The sequence below is a fragment of the Electrophorus electricus genome, chromosome 7, assembly GCF_041902795.1.
Source record: "Electrophorus electricus isolate QZ-2024a chromosome 7, ASM4190279v1, whole genome shotgun sequence".
Taxonomy (NCBI): domain Eukaryota; kingdom Metazoa; phylum Chordata; class Actinopteri; order Gymnotiformes; family Gymnotidae; genus Electrophorus; species Electrophorus electricus.
In genome coordinates, this window is record NC_137503.1 from 1,850,001 (window position 1) to 1,874,992 (window position 24,992).

The 24,992-nt window shown below is 45.7% G+C and overlaps 1 protein-coding gene across 12 annotated transcripts in view; it reads right to left on the reverse strand.

Annotated features, from left to right (window-relative positions):
* The window catches only part of szt2 (SZT2 subunit of KICSTOR complex), an 87,095-nt gene that overhangs the window by 33,788 nt on the left and 28,315 nt on the right, over window positions 1-24,992 (reverse strand). For 8 of the 12 annotated variants that reach the window (XR_014124594.1, XR_014124593.1, XR_014124595.1 and 5 more), the window contains 28 exons: window positions 24,212-24,350; window positions 23,709-23,825; window positions 23,328-23,397; window positions 22,487-22,672; window positions 21,432-21,707; window positions 19,844-20,141; window positions 19,249-19,323; window positions 19,015-19,153; window positions 17,946-18,069; window positions 17,436-17,556; window positions 16,907-17,059; window positions 15,990-16,092; window positions 15,502-15,616; window positions 14,766-14,853; window positions 13,874-13,992; window positions 13,210-13,374; window positions 12,756-12,840; window positions 7,795-7,845; window positions 5,806-5,979; window positions 5,051-5,242; window positions 4,458-4,660; window positions 4,147-4,313; window positions 3,692-3,789; window positions 3,156-3,288; window positions 2,847-2,977; window positions 2,218-2,253; window positions 1,248-1,369; window positions 1-101 (listed from right to left, as the gene is read on the reverse strand). The exon at window positions 1-101 is cut by the window's left edge and continues 82 nt beyond it. Coding sequence is in view for 9 of the 12 variants with exons in the window: in XM_081717976.1 (XP_081574102.1) it covers window positions 1-101; window positions 1,248-1,369; window positions 2,218-2,253; window positions 2,847-2,977; window positions 3,156-3,288; window positions 3,692-3,789; window positions 4,147-4,313; window positions 4,458-4,660; window positions 5,051-5,242; window positions 5,806-5,979; window positions 7,795-7,845; window positions 12,756-12,840; window positions 13,210-13,374; window positions 13,874-13,992; window positions 14,766-14,853; window positions 15,502-15,616; window positions 15,990-16,092; window positions 16,907-17,059; window positions 17,436-17,556; window positions 17,946-18,069; window positions 19,015-19,153; window positions 19,249-19,323; window positions 19,844-20,141; window positions 21,432-21,707; window positions 22,487-22,672; window positions 23,328-23,397; window positions 23,709-23,825; window positions 24,212-24,350 (3,781 nt within the window). In the remaining 3 variants the exon portion in view is untranslated. The remainder of the gene's footprint in view (window positions 102-1,247; window positions 1,370-2,217; window positions 2,254-2,846; window positions 2,978-3,155; window positions 3,289-3,691; window positions 3,790-4,146; window positions 4,314-4,457; window positions 4,661-5,050; window positions 5,243-5,805; window positions 5,980-7,794; window positions 7,846-12,755; window positions 12,841-13,209; window positions 13,375-13,873; window positions 13,993-14,765; window positions 14,854-15,501; window positions 15,617-15,989; window positions 16,093-16,906; window positions 17,060-17,435; window positions 17,557-17,945; window positions 18,070-19,014; window positions 19,154-19,248; window positions 19,324-19,843; window positions 20,142-21,431; window positions 21,708-22,486; window positions 22,673-23,327; window positions 23,398-23,708; window positions 23,826-24,211; window positions 24,351-24,992) is intronic. The other 4 variants (XM_035524534.2, XM_081717974.1, XM_081717975.1 and 1 more) reach the window with 3 other exon arrangements.

Genomic DNA, 24,992 nt, shown 5'->3' on the forward strand with positions numbered 1-24,992 from the left:
ACTACATGCGCACGGGCGTTGTGCCACTGTACCAGGCGCACAAAGTCACGGTTCAGCAATGCGCCCAGTTCCAACGACCAGTTATATGTGTACAGGGTCAGCTACAGCCAGAGAAACACAATAACAGCCAATCAACCTCCTCAAACCTGCATGTATAACCAACAACAGCCAATCAACCTCCTCAAACCTGCATGTATATCCAACATCAGCCAATCAACCTCCTCAAACCTGCATATATGACCAACAACAGCCAATCAACCTCCTCAAACCGGCATGTAAAAGCAACAACAGCCAATCAACCTCCCCAAACCTGCATATATGACCAACAACAGCCAAACTACCTCCCCAAACCTGCATGTATATCCAACATCAGCCAATCAACCTCCTCAAACCTGCATGTATAACCAACAACAGCCAATCAACCTCCTCAAACCTGCATATATGACCAACAACAGTCAATCCACTTCCTCAAACCGGCATGTATAACCAACAACAGCCAATCAAACTACCCAAACCTGGAGCACAAGTCCTCCTCAATTTCAAACTTCACACCTGGATGGTTAATTGTCTGGTAGTTCATTTGTGTCAGAGAACACAGACATTTAAATCACAGCTCTTGAGGTCTAGGCGCTTTGGCTGTCCTGTTCTACCCTGGACTAGGACCCGGGGGTGATGTCCAAATGTCCAACCGCATGCGTCTACCCCTGGGTGGTGTTCAGGTCTGTGGGACAAGTTTCTATTTACAGTGTTTACTAGTGATGAAAACTTTCATTTATATTTGTAAAATGTTCAAGATTTGTTCAACATGATGTTTCCAACCCACATCTTGATTATAATAGATTTTATATAATTTTATCACATATTTAGGACTTTGTTTTGATAAATATGATCTAGCAGAGATAAAAAGCAAATAATAACCACATATGCTCTCTGTATTGTTTGTAATTAAGATTAAGTCAACATCTGTTAATTATCTGTTAATTATTATTGTATTGTTGAATAATGCGCTGGGTCTACGAGTCCTGCGAACACTGGATAAATAACCACCAATGCAAACAACGCAAACACCATACAAGGGTTAAATGGTCAATTAAAGACCACTGATAATGGAATTCAGGATCTGGAATTGTTCCACAAAGTTTTAGAAAAGTTCTGGAAAGCTCTCTGCCTTATATCATATAAATCTGTGAGTGTTCCACTCCTTGGACTCTACTGAGCATGTGCGGAACAGCGCTGTGTCATCTCACCTTTTTGGCGACAATATAGATGTATAAGAAGCGCTGGCGTGGGGCCACGCCCCTCCCGGTCTGCCCGGGAGTCAGCCAATCACTGTGCTCCAGTGCTTCGAATCGCTGAAGGCCTTTATGAACTACCGAGAGGGAGAGAGGCAAACAGATATAAAAAAAAAGAGACAGAGAGAGTGTGAGAGAGACAGAGAGAGAGAGGCAGAAAATATAAGTACACACCCAGGCCCAAATTCCTCCAGTCATATTCACAGTATGTCTGATTAAAAGCACAGTACACCATGGCGAGAGAATCTCACTGCTAAGCTTCCCATACAAGCCGTGTGAAGCGCACATAACACCAGAGCACAGCCGAGCCACATCCACACCCAGCCCAGGCCGACACGGCGAGTTAAACAGTGGACTAAAGGAGACAGGCGCGATCTCCTGTGTGCTGAACCAGACGACGTGCACGCAACCCCTCCGGAGGTCGAGAGCACGAGGACAACCACACTCTGGAGTCTGATTACAAGACATTACACATGTAATGCCTCCCTTCATAAAATGTTTTTTTTTAATCCAGGGATTAACGATAGTGGTTGAGAAATATCCTAGTGTGATTAATTAACACTGTGCGAATGTCATACGGTGTACGATGTGAAGAGTCAGATTGAGTCATTAAAGGAAACGATCTTACTGTGTGAAGAAGGGGTTACTTCTCCTGAGGGTTTTTGTTATGGCGCACACCCAGGTGTGTGTGTGTGTGTGTGTGTGTGTGTGTGTGTGTGTGTGTGTGTCCACGTGTGCGTGAGCGTGAATGAGTGGGCAAGAGAGAAAGAGAGAGAGAGAGAGCCACACCAGACATGCATCATGGCTGAGCCTGTGTTCTGTGGTGTGTGTTGTGTGTTCTTCATTCTGTGTTGGTTGCTCTGTGTTGTGTGTTCTTTGTTCTGTGCTCTGGGTCTACAGGGGTCAGACTTTCGAGTGAACCTACCAAGCATTGTAGGGACTTCATCATCTGAACTGTCCTCTGTGGGCAGAGATAAGCACACACACACACACAAACACGACATGGCTGTACACACATGCTGCTGATGTCACTCTCTCACACACACACACACACACACACACACTACAGAATATACTACCAAGTATTAAAAAAAAACCCATTTATTAGCAAGATCAGAAGAAAGGGAGCAGAGGGAGTGAGCAAGTGAAGAAAATGTCTGGATCCGTCACGAGAACACACTCTCACAGCAACGAGGACCTTTAGACAGGAAATGTGCTACTTATGGAGGTAGAGCTAGGTCCATGAAGGACAGCAGAACTCCAGAATGCAGAACCCAGCCAAAGTGACCCAGAACCCAGCCAGTCACCCAGAACCCAGCCAAAGTGACCTAGAACCCAGGCAAAGTCACCCAGAACCCAGGAAAAGTCACTCAGAACCCAGAACGTTAAATCACCCAGAATGACTACCAGGGTCTTCCACCAGGCCTGTGAATTTAGCAACATTACAATGAAACTCAGAAGCCTTTCTGACCTCTACCCTGTACTCGACAGGACAGGCAGGACAGCAGGACGCAGTTCTGGGTGATGACTCGTGCTTTAGTTTTTTTTATGTACCTTGCTCCGTGCCATTGGAGTGCCACTGGTGGAAGTTTCGGCCAACAAGGATGAAACTCTGGGCAGCGATAGAGGGAGGGCTCACGGTCTGGATGTGAGACAGCGGGACAAAAATGTCTTCCTGAGCAGAGCTGCAGATGACATCACATACACACACAGACACACAGACACACACACACACACACACACACACACAGCAAGACATAAATCAGAAATTAAAACCCTCGTGGGTCTTTAAGTGGTGAAAGGGTGGAGCGGAGGAGGGACCGGTCACACCCCCACCTCACCTACCAGCCGACTGGGACGCACCTGGTTCTCTCGAAAACCTTCACTGTGGTGTCAGGAGCCAAAGAGGTGACCAAGTTCACCACTTCTGTTAGAACGGAGGACAGGAGGAAGAGAGAGGTGATCTCAGCTGTACAGTGCTGAATGGACGGGCAACCTGAGAGAGAGAGAAAGAGAGAGAGAAAGAGACAGAGAATAAAAGACAGGGAAAGACAGAAAGATATAGTGCTGATTTAAAAAAAATCTGTTGTCTCCTGCCATTGCAAAATAGCTCTAGGGAAACGTATAGCACTGGCCCACACACACACACACAGACACACACAGACACACACACACACAGACACACACACACACAGACACACACACAGACACACACACACACAGACACACACAGACACACACAGACACACACAGACACACACAGACACACACACACACACAGACACACACACACACACACACACAGACACACACAGACACACACAGACACACACACACACAGACACACAGATCAGAGGCTTATGGAGGCTGCTCCAACACAGAGGGAAACAGGAACTCACCCAGTTTGGCCATGAAGATGACCCAGGGCTGGAAGACACGCTGGTAGACAGGGTGCAAGGTGCCCACGTCTCCCTCCTCCAGCTGTAGGACATGCCGCCTGCATAGAGGCCGAAACAAACAAACACACAGAGAGAGAGAGAGAGAGACAGAGAGAGAGAGAGAGAGAGAGAGAGAGAGAGAGAGAGAGAGAGAGAGAGAGAGAGAGCGAGAGAGACAGAGAGAGAGAGAGAGAGAGAGAGAGCGAGAGAGACAGAGAAAGTGTTCTGTTCTTCAAATAAGGGCCCAGGTTTTTGGAATATTTAAAGATTGTGCATTTCTGTTTATGTGTGTGTGTGGAGTTGTGTATGTTGTGTGTGTGCATAACCTCTGGGCTTACTCCAGATCAAGTGCTCTGTGTCGGCCAGTGTGTGTGTGCGTGTGTGTGTGCGTGCGTGTGTGCGCGCACAGTTTTGACCTCTGAACCTGCTCCAACTCCATGGCTGCTGTCCTGTCCAGGCTCCACTGCTGTTTGACGCTCTCGGTCTTGTGTCTCCTCCGGCCGAGACGGCCGTCGTCCGCCCTCTCCTGTACAATATCATCCGTGGTCTTCGGACTACCCAGCTCTGACGAGTCTGGCTTACTCTGTCGCACGCACGCACGCACACACACGCACGTGCACACACACACACACACACACACGCGCACACGCACACACACACAGTCGAGCCATTCAGGCCATCTGTAGCGTCTGACAGCTAAAGTAAATGAAGACTTGAAGACACACACCAGGATTTCCCAGAAGCTCCGGCGGACACTTTTGCCAGTGGGTGTGGTCGACTCGGGCGTGTTGGCACCGGTGGTGGGGGTGGAGCTGGGGGTGGGGATAAGGGTGATGGGGGAGGGGCTACTTCTAACCCCGTGAATGCCGATAGGCCGGCGAGGGCTGTCCTTTGTCTCTCTGCCCTCCGGCTGCGGAAGACTTGCTGTAACTATAGCAACAAGACAGTGCATCAATACCAAATATACAGTCTAAAACACCAATTTAAGCAAAGCTTTTAAATGAAAAAAAAATGACAAAATGTAAACATAAATTACATTTTTGGAAGGAGAAAATACTTCATATATGCCAAAATGTGTTCTGAAAAGTGACTGCACACATCACACACACCAGCCCACAAGACACTTACTTCTGGACTGGGATAACTGATGCTGTTTATTGTTTAAACTTGGCATAATCTCCACTGAGTAAAAGAAACTTGGAACATTTTCTATATATATATATATAAAATGTTTAACACTCTCATTTGTGTAAACAACCCCGTCACATATGGACCACGTAATTAATGTCTCAAGAGCATTACACATTAGAGTCCTCTCACTGTTTGCATCATTCACGTGGGCGGGGCCAGGCACGCAGAAGGTTTCTAAACACAGTGGGTTGGGCAGGACTCTCATCTCCATGACGACATCACAGAGCGCATGGCGTACCGCCCCTCTGAGTTTGTCCATGAGCTGTAGCGGACTGATGTTTCCCTGTTCCCAGACATCAAACCTCACCCGAACTGAGGAACCTAGACACACACACACACACACACACACACACACACACACACACACACACACACACACACACACATTTTTGGCATTTAGCTGACGCTTTTATCCAGACAGACTTTCAATTGTGACTGAATACAACTTGAGTAACTGAGGGTTAAGGGTCTTGCTCAGGGGCCCAACAGGGGCAACTTGGCGGTGGCAACCTTCCGATTACAAGTACCTTACAAGTACCTTAACCACTGAGCCACCCCCCCCACACACACACACACACGCCCCACCCTTAGGTTAGAATTAGGATTAAAATTAGGGTTTTCTTAGCAAGAAACATTTGTGAAGTCAAACTGGCTGAAATTGTACTCCAATTATGCCAAATTACGCTGAATTTTGACATCACAGCAACATCACTTATGAAACCCCTAAGCGCTTACTCCAGAGATCCAAGTATATTAGGGATGCTAAGCAGTGTGATATATTCGCCAGAGCAATTAGAAACTCATCGAATAAGTCATCATTAGAAACTCGAGAGGCTCAGTTCTAATTTAACTTCCATCTGCACAGGTGCTTCAGGTTACAATACCTGGACTTGGGTCAGGAGAGTCAGCCTTCACGACTGTTGTCAGGGCCTCAAACTGATCTGGCTGAAAGGGGATTGGAGAAGCATCCCTTCTCGGTGGGGCAGTGCCACCCTGCGCAGACACCACAAGGGGGCAGCCTTGAGCATCCACGAAGGACAAGGCAATGCAGGCGATACCTGCAGAACACAGGGCACAGACATGGCCGTTGGAACTGAGACGAGCATAATATTAGATCAATACGTGGGATAACATTTTATTAAATGAGCAATTCAGCGTGCACTGCCAACAGAGTCTTTCTGTGCACGCACACACACACACACACACACACACGCACGCACGCACGCACGCAATGATAAACTAAAACGAATTGGTTTTGCTTATACAAGGCCAACAGCAAAGAGGTTTATAGAAATGCAGAGTAACAACATGATCTATAAATCCACCCTTCAGTAATAGAACACACAGCCCAGAAAAGGCGGGAGAAGGCAGAAGCTGTCCTGTCGAGCGCAGGTTCACATCAATCTGGGAGACAGTTTCCATTCTCTTCCCTTACATTCAATTCAGACAGCTGCACATGGCCACAGAGCCTGGAGAGAGTGAGCAAAGCAACTCAGTGTGGACAGTGAGGGGGGGGGGGAGAGAGAGAGAGAGAAAGCAAGAGAGAGAGATGGAGGGAAAGGGAGAGAGAGATGGAGGGAAAGGGAGAGAGAGAGGGAGGATGAGAGAGAGATAGAGAGGAAGAGGAAGGATGAGAGGGATAAATAGATAGAGAGAGAGGGAGGAAGGATGAGAGAGAGAGGGAGGAAGGATGAGAGAGAGAGGGAGGAAGGATGAGAGAGAGAGGGAGGATGAGAGAGAGAGGGAGGATGAGAGAGAGAGGGAGGGAGGATGAGAGAGAGGGAGGATGAGAGAGAGAGGGAGGGAGGATGAGAGAGAGAGGGAGGGAGGATGAGAGAGAGAGGGAGAGAAAGACCTCCTTCATTAGTCTCACTGTGACTGCTGGTTCTCCAACAAACCACACCACACCACACAAAGCAGAGCTGAACATGAGTCACACTAGACAGCATGTGCACGTCTCATTACAGGCGCACGTGTGCTTGCGTGCACGTGTGGGTTTATCGAACAGCTGGATTTAGTGGAGCCCATTAGTGCGCTGAGGTTTTGGTTATGATGGCCGTCTGAGAGGCTCAGGCACATGGAGCGCACAAACAGATACAGCACACACGTTTCTCCCACTGCTCTCCTTTCTTGCTCCGTCTCTGCTGTTTTGATCTCTGCCTGTGTTTCAGTGCATCTGTCTCTCTCCACCGCCCTCCCTCGGTTTCTCTCTCCCTCTCCCGCAGAAGGACACGTTAGGACACTCATGCCCTACACAATAATCCACAACCAGCCACTTCTCATCTTCAAACCACAAAACATATGGTCACTCTGTGCGTTTGTGTGTGGGTGCGTGCATGTGCAGCAATGTGTGTGTTGGTGTGTGTGTCTGTATGCATATGCGTATGTTATGCACACATGCACATGTTATGACCAGCAACTCACTGCCCTACGTGACCTCTGAGTATTCAGAGGTTATTACCAAACTGGGGCTGATGGTTGCAAAAACACTGCATTAGGCTGAAAAAAATGTCTAATGTGGGATTTTTCCCCACAATCAATTATTACATCCAAACAAACCATATGATCATCGTAGCAAAGAACGGATGAAAACAAGAACTGTGGAAAACTTGTGTTTTCAGCACGTTTTCACCACACAATATAACACACACACACACACGCACACAGTAAAAGCCAAAACAACAAACCAAAATCCAAGTCTTCATGCAGACCCTCATGCAGGTGTGTGCGTGGCCTGGACGCCACTACTGCACAGCCCTAAAATAAGGCACTGTAAAAATGAAACTATCAGGGCATGAGCGACAGCAGAACCACACACAGCCAGGAGGGGGCGCCACAGTGCACATTTGGAAAGTGGAGGAGCGTTGTGGTACCTTGGAACTGGGAGGGTGGGAAGAGGTTCTGAACGAGCTCCGTCATCGTACCTGAATTACAACAGAGATACCCACCGCAACACAGAGGAGAGGAGAGGAGAGGAGAGGAGAGAGAGAGGGAGGAGAGGAGAGAGAGAGGGAGGAGAGGAGAGATCAACACTGACATTCAACCACAGAGTGAAATGCAGACAGAGATGAGAAGAGGTGAGGAGAGGGAGGCTAATGGAGAGACCGGGTTCCCCAGAAGCACTGAAACAGAAAGCTTAACGATAAACGATAGAGCGAGCATCATACTGAACTCTCTCTCTCTCTCATTGAAGATGATCTTAACACTGCAATACATTTGGCAGTTGGGTCCAGAGAAGGTAGAGAGATAAACACTGGATCTCAAAAGCTTTTGGCTCACTCCCAAGACCTCCGTCTCGTCACTGTTTCATGGCAATATTTTGTAACGACGCCTAATGCAAAAAAGGTTAAAGATAAGAAAAAAACCAAGAAAAACGACACCATTAAACTGTAAAGAGCCACTGGCACACACGTAACTGTGAAGACACCTGTGTTGGTGCAGCGGTTTCATTTAAGCTCACAGGAGCTGATGAAGATACACCTCCACATCCCAAACAGAACCCACTCCCCAAGACATCCCATAATACTTTGCATGTATTTTTGAAAATGAGAGGTTATGAGCCTGTTATCTCGTCTTGCATGTCTAAAGCCCACATTTAAGACTCGTTTATCTTTACTGATTACATTCTGCCAAAAAGGTAATGTGCTGCACCTCTCTCACACACACACACACACACACACACACACTCTGTCCCCACTCTGTCTCTCCACACACACACCATCTACCATCTACCCCCCCTCCTCTCCCCCCGTACACACACACACGTAGCAGAACTGTTAAGTTAGGAAGTTAGGAGTGTATAGATGGTATAGTCAGGAAGGTTCAGTTCAGAGCTCCTGGTGATGGCTTTGTTGAAATCCCGTGGGCCGTCATCTGCTCCAGAAGCCCTTATGGACCAGTAACCAATGCCTGGATGCCACACATCAGGCAGAAAATACACAGCACTCAGCCTAACCTCATGGCCTCTCGCAGGGAGAGAGAGACTCACACATCCTGACACAGTACACCTTCAAGGGAAAAAAAGACAAAAATGAGACAGCATTTGGAGCGAATGGAGGTTCCACACACTCCTGCTGAGTTGGAAGACCCAGGTGCAGCACCTGGACGCACCTGGAAGAGTCAGTGGACAAGTGCTTTAAGGAGCTGTCACCTAATTAGCCCGAAGAACTTGGGGATGTGTACATCACCATCCACGCCACACACACACACACACACACACACACACACACACACACACACACACACACACACACACACACACACACACACACACACACACACACACACACACACACACACACAATTCCACCTGACTATTATCTCTCAGCAGCCAGAGTTCAGGTCACACTGGAACACTTAAGAGACTTGTGGCGAGTCTCACTGCAGTAATAAGCTGGACTCACAACTTCCCACTGTAGCCATTACTGAGCGGTTAGACTTCATATAAGAAATAATGGCCCTAGCAGAAGTGCTTATTGTGACTTTCTGGGGTCATCAGAAACAAAAGGTTATCTTCAAATTGATCCAAATCACTGCAAATAATACGTTTAGCAGACACGAGTGTTAACCCTGTGTGCAGGTGCTACGATGCTAGTGTTTCCATTGTTTTCCAAATCTGATGTGCATCTTCAATCTTAATCTTTAATCAATATTCACTATAATCTCTCCTTCCTATATGGTCTAAACCCTCACTCTGCAGCTCTCAGTATACTCACGCAACAAATATGTGTGTTTATGTTGCCGCAAATGGCTCCTGAACACTGTCAAAATAGAATACTCAATCTATTTTTAAAGTTAGCATCCAGTCTGTTTTCTTACGACGAATCGCAGCTTTCGTTCCTGACAGCCAATCACCACCGAGCCACGCTTAGCCTCTACTTTGTTGCCACTGTGCTTGACTCCACCCGGCTTTTTTTAACCACAGGTTAGTTGGACCATCATGCATGACCAGCAGGTAGCAAAAGAGTATTAGAAGGTGGCACTCCGACTACATTTCCTTCCACTCTGTTCCAGACGATTTCAAGAGATCTGCTTCCGTTCATCTCCATCATCAACAACAACTCCTTAGCCTCTGGACATGTGCCAACTGCATTCAAAACCGCCAGGGTGGTACCAATCCTCTAGAAGGCCACACTTGATGGCTCCAACGTTACCAATTACAGACTGGAATCACGGCTCCCTTTTCTCTCAAAAGACCTTGAACAAGCAGTTTACAATCAATTATCCCCTTTCCTCGCCCAGAACCAGCTCCATGATCCCAATCAGTCTGGCTACAAACACATTCAACAGAAACAGCCCTCATAGCAGTGACGAAGAAACTTCATGCTGCCAAAGCTGCCAAACTATCATTTGTCTTGATTTTTCTAGACCTTCTGGAAGTATATGACAGTAAACCACAACATTCTCCTCTCTGTTCTCTCCAGGCTTGGTGTGACTGGCTCTGCAGAGAGATGGTTTCAGTCCTATCTGGAGGGACGGTCCTATCAGGTAACATGGAGAGGATCCATATCCAATCCATGTAGAATCTCCACCGGTGTCAACAAGGGCTCTTTGTATACTCGTTCTCTTCATGATGCATTATCATGGCTTCTTCTACCACCGCTATGCTGAAAACACCCAATTATTTCTTTCTTTTCCACCCTCCAACATGCAGCTCTCCATAAGTATCTCAGCATGCTTGACAGACATTGCATCATAGATGAGTGCCCCAGTAAAACCAAGCTTCTGTACATCCCAAGAACTCCCAACCCTTACCATGACCTCAGTTTCCTCTGAGGACCCCCTGGTATCACCATCTGAAGCTGCTCGTAGCCTTTGTATAGCTTTGGACAACCAGTTGTCATACTCAACTAAGGTTTCAAATCTGACCCATTCTCACAGATTTCTCCTTTGTAACAAACGAAGGATTCGGCCCTTTCTCTCACAGGAAGCTACCGAGGTACTTGTGCAGTCTCTTGTAATCTCAAAGCTAGACTACTGCAACTAGATACTTGCTGGTCTTCCTCTAAGAGCCATCAGAACTCTCCAACTTGTCCAGAATGCAGCAGCATGACTGGTCTTCAATCTTCCAAAGTTCACACATCACGTTGCTGCGTTCCCTTCATTGGCTTCCAGTAACTGCACACATCAGATTTAAAACCTTGATGCTCACCAAAAAAGCCAAAAATGGACCAGCCCCACCATACATGAGGTCAATGTTCAAAGCCCGATCCATACCTCGAGTACTTTGAACCTCAATTATGGCTCAGCTTGAAATACCATGTGTCAAGTCTCATGGAAGACAAGCATCAAGACTATTCTATTCCTGGCTCCTAGATGGTGGCACAAACTTCCACTTGCTGTTCAGACAGCAGCCTCCTTTGCAGTCTTTAAATACAGACTGAAGACCCATCTATTTGTGGATTATTTAAATGGCCCTGCACCTATGTAGACTAAAACTAAACCTAAACTAAAACTCTAGTGCTTATTGTAGGGTATTGTTTATTGCACTGATTGCTGTCTGTTATAGAGTTGTCTGTTATATGCATTTGCCACTTCTAGGCATCAGCTGTGATCTCTGTATTTCTACAGTATTCTAGATCACTGGTATATTAGACACTAACCTACTCTACTGGCTAGGATGTATTCTCTGAGTAAATGACAAAGCACTTTTTTTAAGTCGCTCTGGATAAGAGCGTCTGCCAAATGCTGTAAATGTAAATGAGACAATACAGTCTCGGTTTAGCTAAGCCCCTAATTCACTCTCCATGGCCTGTACTCCATGAGAGCAAAATTGCCGCTGCTCTATGGGTGGGAGGGATGACATTATTCTGTCCTCTGTCAATCACAGTGAAACGAGCTAATCATGGACGTCTGCATGCTCACGCTTGCGTTGCAGTCCTGTGCTGAAGAGAAGGAAGCAGAATTTTTGTAATCTTTGAGTCTTTCTTCTCAGCTGACCTGTACCTCATGTGTACCTCACCTGTACCTTACTTGATGGAGCAGAGCAAGGCATGCTAGCAACCCCAAGGTCATGGGTGAGTTTGATCACCAAGGTGCACACACACACACAGTCAGATTGACATGTACCTGTGTCTCCACCTTTCTCCTGGTGCTGAGACAGTATGGCTACAGCATATGAGAGGACATGTACCTGTGTCTCCACCTTTCTCCTGGTGCTGAGACAGTATGGCTACAGCATATGAGAGGACATGTACCTGTGTCTCCACCTCAGGTAGTTTGGGACTTTTGAGCAGTGGCGGTCAGAGGACAGGTGCAATAAATACAGCAGTGACCAGTCAGCAAAAACATGACACCTCACAGAGAGAGCGATATGAAGGGAGAGAGAGAGAGAAAGAGAGAGGGAGACAGAGGGAGAGAAGGACAGAGAGAGGGAGGGTAGGAGGGAGAGATGGAAGGAGAGATAGAGAGCAAGAGAGAGAAAGGGAAGGAGGGAGAGAGAGAGAGAGAGAAACAGACAGAGAGAGGGAGAGGGAGGGAGAGAAGGACAGAGAGAGAAAGGGAAGGAGGGAGAGAGAGAGAGAGAAACAGACAGAGAGAGGGAGAGAGAGGTGGTGGGGTGATGCTGCTATGCAAGAATGAGCTCGCGGGACAAAAACCAACTATAAATTACTGCAGAAAGGTAAACAAACACGAGACCCGTTTTTCAGGTGGGGAGTGAGATTTAGTGTGCACTGAGCACGCCAGAGAAAGCAGATCTCCAGAGAATGAGACACACACTGAAAGAGTGAGACACATTGAAACACAGACACAGGCACAGACAGACAGAACAAGAGAAAGAACAGAAGAGAGAGAGACATGTGGGTGTTGTGTGTCGCTGGGTCAGTTTCATTACCTTTACCCCCTGTTCCTTGCCCCCCTGGTTTATTGTACAGGTAGATATCAGAGTCAGGCAGCTCGCTGTTCAGATGGAAGTGGTGCTACACAGAGAGAGAGAGGTGGAGAAACAGAGAAAATCACAATAAAAGGCTGGGCACAGAGGGAGGTCAAACAGGTACTAACATAATTAAGCGGAATGTTGTACAAGATGTAAACTTTGCAGAAAACACGCTGTGCTATCAAAACCCAAAGTTCATCCCAAACCTTTTATCCATTTTTTATTATGCATATATTTTAGTTAATTTGTTTAGTTATTTATGTGTTTAGAATAAGTGATCACTTTTCACTCCACGACTAGCTACCAGACTGCCGTGGAGCCTTTGAACGTCTAGACTGAGAGCTAACTGATTAGACAAGTCCAGTAGCAGGGGAGCAGGACGCAGGGCCGCCGGAGTTGGAGCTGCCGTTACCTTGAAGTGATGCTCCATGTAGCTGTCTGTGTATTTGGGGATGTGGAGGAACATGAGGAGGTTCTGTCGCAGATAGTGAGCCAGCGCCGACATCCACTGTACACTGTAGTGAGGCAGGCGGAACTCCATCACCTCTGCAGCTGGAAAGCCCGGAGGCTGAATAAACTGGGGAGGGAGGGAGGGAGGGAGAGAGAGATAGGTGGGGGAGAAATAGACCATGAAGCACCCAAGAAGGAAAGAGAAAAAAAAAGAAAAGAGACAGACAGACAGACAGACAGACAGACAGACACAAACCCAGCTTCTAAAAATGTGCACTGCAGAGCTCAGACCATGACCAGCAGAGACTACAAATGCAATAAGTGGTCAATTATCTGCATATAATCCTGCTATCTCACCGGCCTGTGTATTATGAATAGAAGTGTACCCCACACATACTCAATCGGTAACAAATTCTGATGCTTAGTCCCACAAAGCAACCAAACAACCAAAGCCAAACAAGCCAGGAAGGCCCATAACACACAAATCTGCATCAGCTGGATCTGAGCTACATCAGGAGCAGCCTGAGGTTTGGTAGAGTCTGAAAACTTTAGCAACAGTGTTATAAATAAACAAAGCCCTTTTGTATCACGACAATGCGGACAAGGATGAAAAGAATTAAATTTACCTCCACATCTGCAGGGGTCAGTTTGCAGTTCCTGACCAACATCACAGTGATGATGTCGAGGGTAGTCTCATCCAATCGCTTTCTCAGAACCTTCACCAACTCATCTGTGATCTCCGGACCTGCCAATCAGAGTGCAGATAGGTCCCAATGAACCCTCCCCCTCACAGCTAGGACTTTTGATAGCATGCAAATGCAGCCCAAGGTCTTTGTAGTGCATACACTACAGTAGCATAACAACTCTTTATTTAAAACACCTTGTAAATGTTGCTAAGTTATAGTGGGTTCTCATTTTTAGCTCAGACCACAGAAATCAGCACAGGCGTCTGGAGCCCTGTCCTGACAGACAAGCTTACGGCAGAAAAACTTCAAATCCCTGTAAACAAAAAGCCTGATAAATAAAAATAAAAGTTGGCACAGAGACAGGAGGAGGATAATAAATCACATTTATTATTTCAGCTCCAAACTTTCAGAGAGCGCGAGAGCGAGCAGGAGACAGACAATGACATCATGGCCCTCGGAGCCAGAAGAATGAAGAAAGTGCAGCAGTGCCCCCTACCAGGCCAGGAGTGGTACTACAGGGAGTTTATCAGGGTGCCAAAATGCATTAGCGTTTTCATCTCTTCTGTTGCATGTGAGACGGCAGAGAGCAGACTCAAATACACAATACATTCCACATCCTGTACCACACACTGTACCACCCCCTCGCCACACACACACACTGTCCCATAAATTATTCCACGACTTTACCAAACACAATGTCCCAACGTGTACCCAATACAAGCAATGTCCCACACTCTGCACACACACACACACACACACACACACACACACACACACACACACACACACACACACACACACACACAATCTGCTCCCTCCCTCTCTCTCTCACCTGCACGCCCAACTCCATGTACCAGTAACAGGATGTGTTTGTCCGCCTGTCCTACTGGCCTTGAGCCCTCCAGAGATGAACGAGAACCCTGGAAATTAAAAAAAAAATTTTTACACACACACACACACACACACACGCGGTCTCACACACTCCATCAGCTTTCTGCTGACGTGAATGCTGGGGACTGTCTAAGAACCTCATAAAGCCAGCTAGCTGAAGGACGGGTAAATCAGCAGGTAAATCACTTGTTCAGAGGCGAGAGGATTCACCACTAGCTACAGGAGCTGTAATGAGTCCTGCGATAGCGCTCCCTCACACTTAATGTGTCAAAGCTCAACAAGGAAACATAGCACGTGAAAATGTGTTCAGACAGGTGAACTCTTGCAACAAAAAAACATTTATCAGCCATTTCACCTTTTGTATAATTGGTTATTTTAGTTTTTGATTTTGTGCAACTTTTAGATTAGAATTACATTCAAATGCTAAATTTTCTTTATTTAGACTTAACTTACTTCATTCATGTGGACATATAAGAATAAAACTTTTGGAGAATATGTAAAAATGGTAAATGGCCAAGTGTGGTTTTTCATTACAAGATTTCATTAGAGATTTAATACTGTACTTTGGATTTTCAAATAAAGATATCGTTATGGGATTTGGCTTTAATTAATTTGAAGTCACCCCGACTAGGACTGGGGGGCGCTGGTGATGTGGACAGGCAGTGTGTGAAGAATACCGTGATGTCCTCTGAGACTAAAGGCTCCTGACTGCGAGCCAGAGCCATGGAGCGAGAGAGTGGGGCGTTCCCATCCGGCTCGCTGTACTTCCCTGTCTGAGAGGTTTCGGAGAGTCTGGAGAGAGAGGGAGGAGGAGAGAGAATGATTAAGATCAAGAGCAGACAGGAACGAGAGAGGGAGGGAGAGAGAGAGGGATTGAGAGAGAGAGAGAGAGAGAGAGAGAGAGAGAGATATCGACCGTAGGGTGAGAGAGAGTGATGGAATAGGGAGAAGCTAACCGGAGGTAAAAATGCCACACTAAGCTGAGATAAAAATGCCACACTACCCTGAAGTAGAAACTCCACGCTAAGCTAAGGTAAATACAGCTAACCTGAGATAGAACACCACACTAACCTGAGGTAGAACACCACACTAACCTGAGATAAAAATGCCACACTAACCTGAGGTAGAACACCACACTAACCTGAGATAAAAATGCCACACTAACCTGAGGTAGAACACAGACTTGGTTGTGCGCTCCTGGTACACGAACATATTTTTACGGTTGACCACGCAGAAGGCACTCAGTACTGAACGCAGGGCCTGGATCGCTGGCAGACAGATAAAGACAGAGCAGTTAACACTCACAACTTTTTGCAAGCCCAGATGTTCCTAACTATCCAACAGCACCTCACACACACCGTCATTCAGGTCATTTGTTGAAAAGAGCAAAAGATTTTTTGCAAGTGGGGGATACTTTTTTGTGGTTAACCGAGCAGCTTACCTTAGCAATTTATTACTCATAAGGTTTTGTTTTTGTATTTTTAATGTATCAATTGTACAAAAAAAAAAAACCACTCTCAAATCTAACAGCCATTCAGGTGACGTTTATTTTAGATTCAGGTACATTAATATTTTCCAGGGGGGCTGATGCAAAGCACCTCATTGTGCTGGGTATGTATTCATTCATTCATTCACTCACTCGTTTTAAACATAATTCATCACAAGGGGGCGTACAAAGGGGCACTGAAGTAGCTTTGGTGCTTTGTATCCATGACACTGTGCGCCTTTGTAATTGCTCAGAATGCGGAGGTGTGTATACACACAAGGTTTGTTTCAGGTATAAATCCAACATCACACCAAACCAATAGTCTCCTGCAAACACAAACATTCTGGAATATTGGCTCTAGAATATTCCAGAATAAGAACTGAGAGGCCAAAATGAACCTCCCCCCCCAACACACACACACACACACACACACACACACACACACACACACACACACACACACACACACACACAGGTCTGGCCCTCCGGTTGTTTGAGGCTGTTGGAAAACACTGGTTTGGTGTGTGTTTGCATTAGACATGTATGTGGACTGTGTGAGGTGAACACCACCAGCGGTCTCGGTCTGCGCTACTCACCCCGAGCCACGCCCATATTGGGCCCCATCTTCAGGCGAGGGTGGATGTGTATGATGGTGCTCCAGACCACGTCACAGGCAAAGTACCCAGGAATGAAGTGCATGGTTGCAGCCAGGTAATCTCTGGGTTGGTAGCTCTCATCAGCATTATAGTCTATAAGACATGGATAGAAGGAGCGAGAGAGAGAGAGAGAGAGAGAGATACAGAGGGGAAGAAAAATGAGAAAGATGAGAGACAGAGATGGGAAGAGGGGAAGAGAAAGAGAAAAGGAGGCAGAGAGACCATTAGGTGAGGAGAAAACAGGACCCAAAGAAAGAGACAAGCAGAGAGACAGCGAGAGAGACAGACAGAAAGAGCAAGAGAGACAAAAAGAGTGAGAGAGACAAAGAGTGAGAGACAGAGAGAAAGAGCAAGACAAAAAGCGAGAGAGACAGCAAGAGAGACAGACAGAGAGAAAGAGCAATAGAGAGAGAGCACATAACACGCTGAAGCGAAGTTCATCTGAGTGTGTGCTGCTCGTGGCAGTTACCGTCTGAGTTGGCAATCCTCTGCCTGTACAGTGATTCGTTCTTCCAGATGTCCTCCTCACTTTCGGCCACCAAGAGCGAGTTACACACATGACTATCGTGAAGGTCTTGCAGCAAGAGGCGCTGTGGAGCAAACAAGAGGTTGGGTTCAGTGTACGGGATGGAAAGTATAAACTGTGGACAACATATTGGTATGGCCATACGAACCATACGACCAGACGCATACAGAACGTTTAATTACATTAAAGATTGGCTGACCTTTTTAAAATGATTTAACTGAAATTATTTATGGCTTTTTATCTTACATCAATGTGTCAAATAATGTTCTAGTAGTGAGGATAGTCACTTGTACATAAACAAATCCAGCTATTTATTAAACCTCGTTGACCACTATTGCCTCTTTCACTGGCGCTGATATTTCAAAGGGCAAAGGAGCAATCCCAGTTAAATCCCCTGAAACCCTGTGACAGTACACTGTAGAAACAACCATCTAAGAGCACAGAAACATTTACCTGATTGACGATTCGACAGATTTCCCCAATCTTCCTCACAATGAGATGATGAAGACGAAGGTACTCTGGGATTTCCTCCTCGTCCTCTTCTCCTACCCTGTCTTCCTTTCCACCAATAAAACTCCTGAGAAAGGGAAGGCCTGAATGAGTAAGATAGACACTGGACAAAGCTGAAAAACTGTAGTGATATTCCACTTAATCCTCTTTACACTGGACAACAATTACACACTTCATCCATTTTACACTGGATAACCATTAAACACTTAATCCAGTTTACACTGGATAGCATTTACACACTTAATCCAGTTTACACTGGATAACAATTACACATATCTGGAGTTATTGGTAATTATTATTAGCACGGTCTGACTGGGCAACTATATAGTATGAGTCACTGTACAACTGTTGTATAGTATGAGTGGGCCACTGTATAGTCTAAGTCACTGTACAGTGTGAGTGGATCACTATATAGTACGTTTGAGGCACTGTATAGTGTGAATGCGTCACTGTACAGTTGTTCTACAGTGTGATTTGGTGACAGTACAGCTGCTGTACAATGTCAAAGTCAAGTCAAATTTATTTATAAAGTGATTTTTACAACAGCTGTCGTCACAAAGCAGCTTTACAAATGTCCGAGTCCAAGCCCCCAGTGAGCAACCCAAGGAGGACAGTGGCAAGGAAAAACTCCATAGAGCATGAGGAAGAAACCTTGAGAGGAACCAAGACTCAAGGGGTTGGGGGGGGGGGGGGGCTTTATCCTCCTCTGGCCAACAACAGACACTACACCAGTAACAATTTAAACGTGACAGTATAACAACAAAGTGAGTAATTCATAGATTAAAACGCTGCTGTGCACTGGCACAGGACGTGTCACTGGTACAGCATGAGTGGGTCACTGCACAGTAACTTTATAATACAAGTGAGTTACTACACAGAATGAGAGGAGGGTCCCTGTACACTGTGAGGGAGTCACTGTGCAGTGCAAGAGAGTCACAGTACAGTTATTTTACAGGGTGTTTTACAGTACAGTTGTTTTACTGAGTGAGTGTACAGTGTGAGCTCTGCAGACCTGGAATGCGAGAACACCTCCACTCTGTCATGGTCGATTCGAATGATGAGCCAGAAGTCTGGCATGAGTGGACTCGGAGTTTCCTGTTCATCCATGGTGGGCCCGTCACATTCAGAATCACTGCTTCCACCATCATAACCTATAATGCAAGTGTGTTATGTGTTCCAGGTGTGTGTGTGTGTGTGCTTGCATGTGTTTCGCAGTGTTCCTCAGTGCTGTGTGAGGACATTTTACCGAGCATGTCCGAGTCCATACTCCCTTGGCTGGAGACCACACTCTGAACCCGACTGGGCCTCAGTTTCCCACTGCCTGTAAAACACATCCCAACAGCTCTGGCTCAGGAAAAAAAAAAAAAACCAACAACCCAGGATTTGGCTCCAACCACCAGACTTTCACCAGAATTCTAACCAGCAACTACAATTAATTGATGAACTGTACAGCAGGAGTGACCCATATTCCTGTATCAGTGGGGGACCCACCCACCCCCTTTAATCCCACTCCGAGGTTTAGAGTGTGTTTTCTGCTACTCTGACACATCTGTTTCAACTTTGCCAGGTCTATTCTGGGGTGTGGGAGACCAGGGAATCCCCCACAAACAGGTGCAGCATCTGGGTCTCCCAGGGCCGAGAGCCACTGCAAAACAGTCCTCCGACAATCTCTCTCTATGATCGTGTATGAGCAAATCGGTCCAATTCAACGACCTGGATATCTTCATAGACATTTAAGTACAAGACACACCAGAACAGTGCCTGGTAAACCGAAACACAAGGCTGAGGAGAGTGTCGAGGTGTGTGAACTTGTTTCTACAGTACCGTTGGGGAACACTCACTGTGTGTGGCCGACTGCACAGACTCAGCCAGGCTGACAGAGGAGGGTGTTTTGGGTGGGGAGGCAGGTTCAGGGGCGTGGTCAGCACTGCCGGAGGGCTGCTGATTGGTGCTCTGAGAACGCCCATCGTCTGGGTTGGCCGGTCTCACCCGGCCCAGGTCCGAACGCTCAGAAAGGCTGTCGCTCACCGAGTCAGTGACAACAGGCCCCGCCTCCTCCTCCTCTGGGGCCTCATCCTGCTCCGCCTCCAGCGCCGCCTCCTGATGTGGCTGCGTCTGACTTTCAACGCCACATTGAACCTGTTGGAATACAGCATCACAAGGGAAGGTGGTTCAAATGAAGCAGGTGTCGAAGACCCAGGATGTAATCATTGTTCTCTGTGACTGGATAACAGCACAGGGCAAAACCCAGGCTCTTTTGGAAGGAACTCTACATTGAGTGCAAGAAATCTCCACTTCTCATCTCATACTTTTTAGCAGGGTCATTCCAGTTTCCAATACAGGTTCAAATTTGGGTTTCATCTTTGACACCCATTTGAACTTTGAGGCTCATATTCAAGATTTGTGTAAACGTATTTCATCTAAAACGTATTTCCGAACTCTGTCCTATTTTAACACTCTCAGACGTAAAGAGGTTTGTTCATATCTTTGTTTCATCGAGACTTGATCACTGTAATGCGCTTCTGACTGGACTATCAGCTAAATATATCCAGAATCTCCAATATATTCAAAATTGTGCAACCAGGATACTCATGACGGATGGAAACACGAACGCATTTCACCAATATTACATTCTTTACAGTGGCTTCTGACACAATTGACTTTAAAATACTCCTCCAAAGTTTTCAATGTGTTCACAGCAATGCACTGGAAAATCTCAAGGAATTTCTTATACCCTGTAATTCGAGTCACGTCTAACACTAATCATCCTCTCCAACTTCCCAGAACCAAACTGCACATGGTGGGTGATTGTGCCTTTTGTTCAGCTGGGCCTCATTGAATGAAGGAATGAAGGAATGAATGAATTAATTAATTCATTCATTCATTCATTCAATGCCCCTGACTGTCCAAAGGTTCCACTGACTTCTTTTAAAACTGGATTACAGACACTTTTATTTTGAAAAGCATTTTCTACTAAGCATAGCATTTAATTTAGAAAGGACTTTTATTAAATATTTTAGCAGTTTGTTGGTTTTGCTTGTGTTTTTTTCTCTTGTATAATGTTGTGCTTTTATGCTTGTATTGAATTTATTTTCACCTTGAGATTACCAATATTGTTTATGGTATTTTTTATTTTTATTTATTTATTTTTTTTAAACATGAGCAGATTAATAAAGTTGATAGAAACAGATAATTTCATTATGTTTCAACTGATAAAACAACTGCGCAACCACATAATGCACAGCCACTGACAAAGCAAATTCATTTACATATATGAACACTCGAAAAGGAAAATCAAGACTGAAAATTGATCTTTTTTACCCAGCTCTACAGATTTTACAAAGCTGCTGAGAAGAAAGAAGAAAGACGTGTGGTATTTTTATATTTAAAATGAACATTTTCATTTGCTTGAAGGTCATCCTAAAATACCTCAGCCCGTGGACTCGTCTTTTCAGGCTCCACCTCTCCCTCCCGCCCTTTTGAAGGTGGCAAATGATTGGCCGTTGCCCTGGAGCTACCGTCAGCCTCATGGGTCTGATTTGGTCTCTGGGTGAGAGGCCCCGCCCCCTGAGAATTGGCCAAGTTGTGGTGGAGTTGCCGGGCAGCTTCTAGTCTGTGGGAGTGCTGCCGGCTGAGGGAGACGTAGTGGAAGTTCTGTTTCTCCGCATTCAGAAGATAACCTGGAAATGACAGCCTCCTGAACTCCTGTAGAGAGAGAGAGAGAGGGAAAAAGAGAGAAAGAGAGAGAGAGAGAGAGAGAGAGAGAGAAGATAGAGAGAGAGGGAAAAGAGATAGAGAGAGAGAGACAGAAAAGTTAACAAATCGAGCTTCACACTGGATTTTAACATTTTATATTGAGCCTTAGAAAGAAAATTCAATAACACCAAATATATTTTAAATTAAAATAGTAATACTTATTAATATGCGTCACGTCAGATGTGATTGAGCTGGTAGCCAATTCACTTGTTATAAATTGTCTTATTGTAATGTTCTGAGTGTGTGCAGAGGCAGATTCGCTCACAGTAAGGCGAATAGAGTTTTATTAGAGAACAGGGGAATACCAGTTGATATCAAAAGTACAAGCCAAGGTCAAAATCCAAAAATATCAGTCAACCATGCAAACCAATACAGACAGGAAATAGGCCAAGAGGATTATCCCAAACCAGGCATAGATCCAACAAACCAGAAGCAGCAAGCACTATGACAAACGGCTCAGAAGCATAACAGCAGTTGACGAGACTTCGCAAAGTCAAACTGAACACACAGGGCTTATACACAGTAAGACTAACGAGGACTAACATGATACAGATGATTACAATAACAGGAGGAGATAATAACCAGGGGGCAGAGCCGACAGAAACCAAAACAAGGAAGCAAAACCAGGAACTGCAACGCGAGGGAGGGGGGAACGTGACCATTATAAATAAAAGGTGTGGTAATACAAGCAACTAAAACAAGAGTGAAGTTGAAGTGTGTCCTTTCACCTCTTTGAACTTCTCCAGGGACTGTTCAGGGCCAAAGACGAACTGCAGGGTCACGACCTCGTGGTGACAGCCAGGCCTTCCGCTGGAGCGACACACGTGGTCGGCAACCTTCTGCAGCGTGGAGGAGCTGAGCACACAGGAGAGCCTCAGAGCTGACACTATCTCATCCTCCAACAGCCAGTGGATCTACACCAGAGAGGGGAGGAGAGAGAGAGAGAGAGAGAGAGAGAGAGAGAGAGAGAGAGAGAGAGAGAGCAGGGGGGAGATGAAGAAGGTGAGAGAGGGGGGATTGGAGAAAGATGAGAGGCAAATGGGAGAGAGAGGGATGAAATGAGAAAGATGAGAGTACAGAGAGAAACAGGAATTAAGAGAGAAAGAAAGAAAAGGAAAAGGTGCAGAGAAGAAAATAAAGAAGTGGATCGGAGAGAAGAATAAAAGAGTGAGTGTACAAGAGGAAGATATAAATCACAGACAAAAACCTACTGAAGAAATGAAGAAACTGACATTGATTCTTCTTGCTAACAAAATTAGAGTCCTTGTCAGCAGAGAAGACACAAAGGCTTCTAACTTTATGACCATAGCCTCAATCATGTCTAGAAAACAGTCTCTGGAATGTCTCTACGACACAAACTGGTGTCCATCAGTAAAGCAGGCTGGTTCCAGTGTTTGTTCTACGTATCAAACCACTGCACTGAGACCTGACATTCCACCCTGAGGTACTTATGGCTTCTGTACACAACACTATTACTTCTGACTTACACTGCATTACAAACTGCAGTGGTAATACAGTGTAGCAGGACATAAGGACATAAAGAGGACAACCAGCAGGGAAGAGACTCACCTCGTCCATTGTGGCCAAGACAGCCTGTTTCTGAGGGGCAGGGAGTTTGGACAGAGAGTCTCCTGCCATACTTCACAAGACAAAATACTCATGTCAGACAGCTCACATGATTCAGGTACAAACACACTGCTAGTACAAAGCACTCTTACACTTACACTTACACACACACACACACACACACACACACACACACACACACACACACACACACACACACACACACACACACACACACACACACACACACACAGTGCCTGGAAAAGGCATGAGCAGATTCTGGGCAACAGACTTAGGAAACATGGAACAATAGAGGAACATGGAACATGGAGTTTAATATAAAACTCTGATTTACATTAAATGAATTAAGTGAGCAGGACTGACCTGTCCATTCCAGCTTCACGCACGCTGTTCAGGTTATCTATGAGCTCATCATCAGAGCGGTATGATGACGGCTGACCAGGTGAACGGCTCATGGACATACTGCTTTCAGAGGCATACCTACTCAGACACACACACACATACATATACACACATATACATATATATATATATATATATATATATATATATATATATATATATATATATATATATATATATATATATATATATATAGAGAGAGAGAGAGAGAGAGAGAGAGAGAGAGAGAGAGAGATAGGAGAGAGAGAGAGAGAGAGAGTGAGCAAGCGCACATGCACACACGGTACAGACACAAACGCACACACAACACAAATACACATAGAGAAGAAACACAGTCACAATTACACACGAAGAGCAGATTGTCCTAAATTGGAGTCTTTGACCTCAAAGACTCCTAATTCCAACATACAAAGTCTGTTGAGCAAACACAGATGTCACTGTAGAAATCATTTGTTGAGCATTGCCTGGAATGGTGGAAATCAGGAGGCATGACATCTATTTCTAGGGGCAAGGTCAACACGAAGATGTCCAGAGTGACAGTCAGCTCGCTCAGATCCACAGACCGAAGAGTCTCGACATTGTCCAGGCAGCTGATGACCTCGCCTGCAACAAAATTCCAGACCAACTCACTATAAAACTCAAAATAAGAGAATACACACTATGTGGTATGTGGACACCCCTCTTAATGATTGAGTACGGGTGCTTCAGCCACACCCATTGCTAACAGGAGTCCCACAAGGCTCAGTTCTGGGTCATCTTCTCTTTTCTCTCTACACTCGTTCTCTTGGTGATGTAATCTCCTCCCAGAGATGCTGATGATACCCAACTAATCCTGTCCCTTCCCCTTTCTGACAGACACGCAGGTTTCTAGCCACATCTCAGGCTAGTTTGACTGACTTTTCATCATGGGTGGCAGAACACCACCCAGTAAGACCAAGCTACTACACATCCTCAGGGCGACTGGTCCTTGCTGAGATCTTGCCGTCTCTCTTGAGAACTGCTTGGTCACTCTGAGAATAAAATCATTAATTTTTTTCCTTCTCATTTTCTATATAAAACCAGCTTCTGCTTAATATAAAGTGGTGGGGTGCGAACCCCGGCGTGCGAGAAGGGGTGGGTCAAACAGGCACATGGCCACGCAGCGCTTCTTGCGTGTTCTTTACCAAGTGCAAAAAAACGCCACAAACGTTGTTGCACAAACATGTTTCTTACTGCGATACATTCTGCGCATCCTTTATTTCGAAC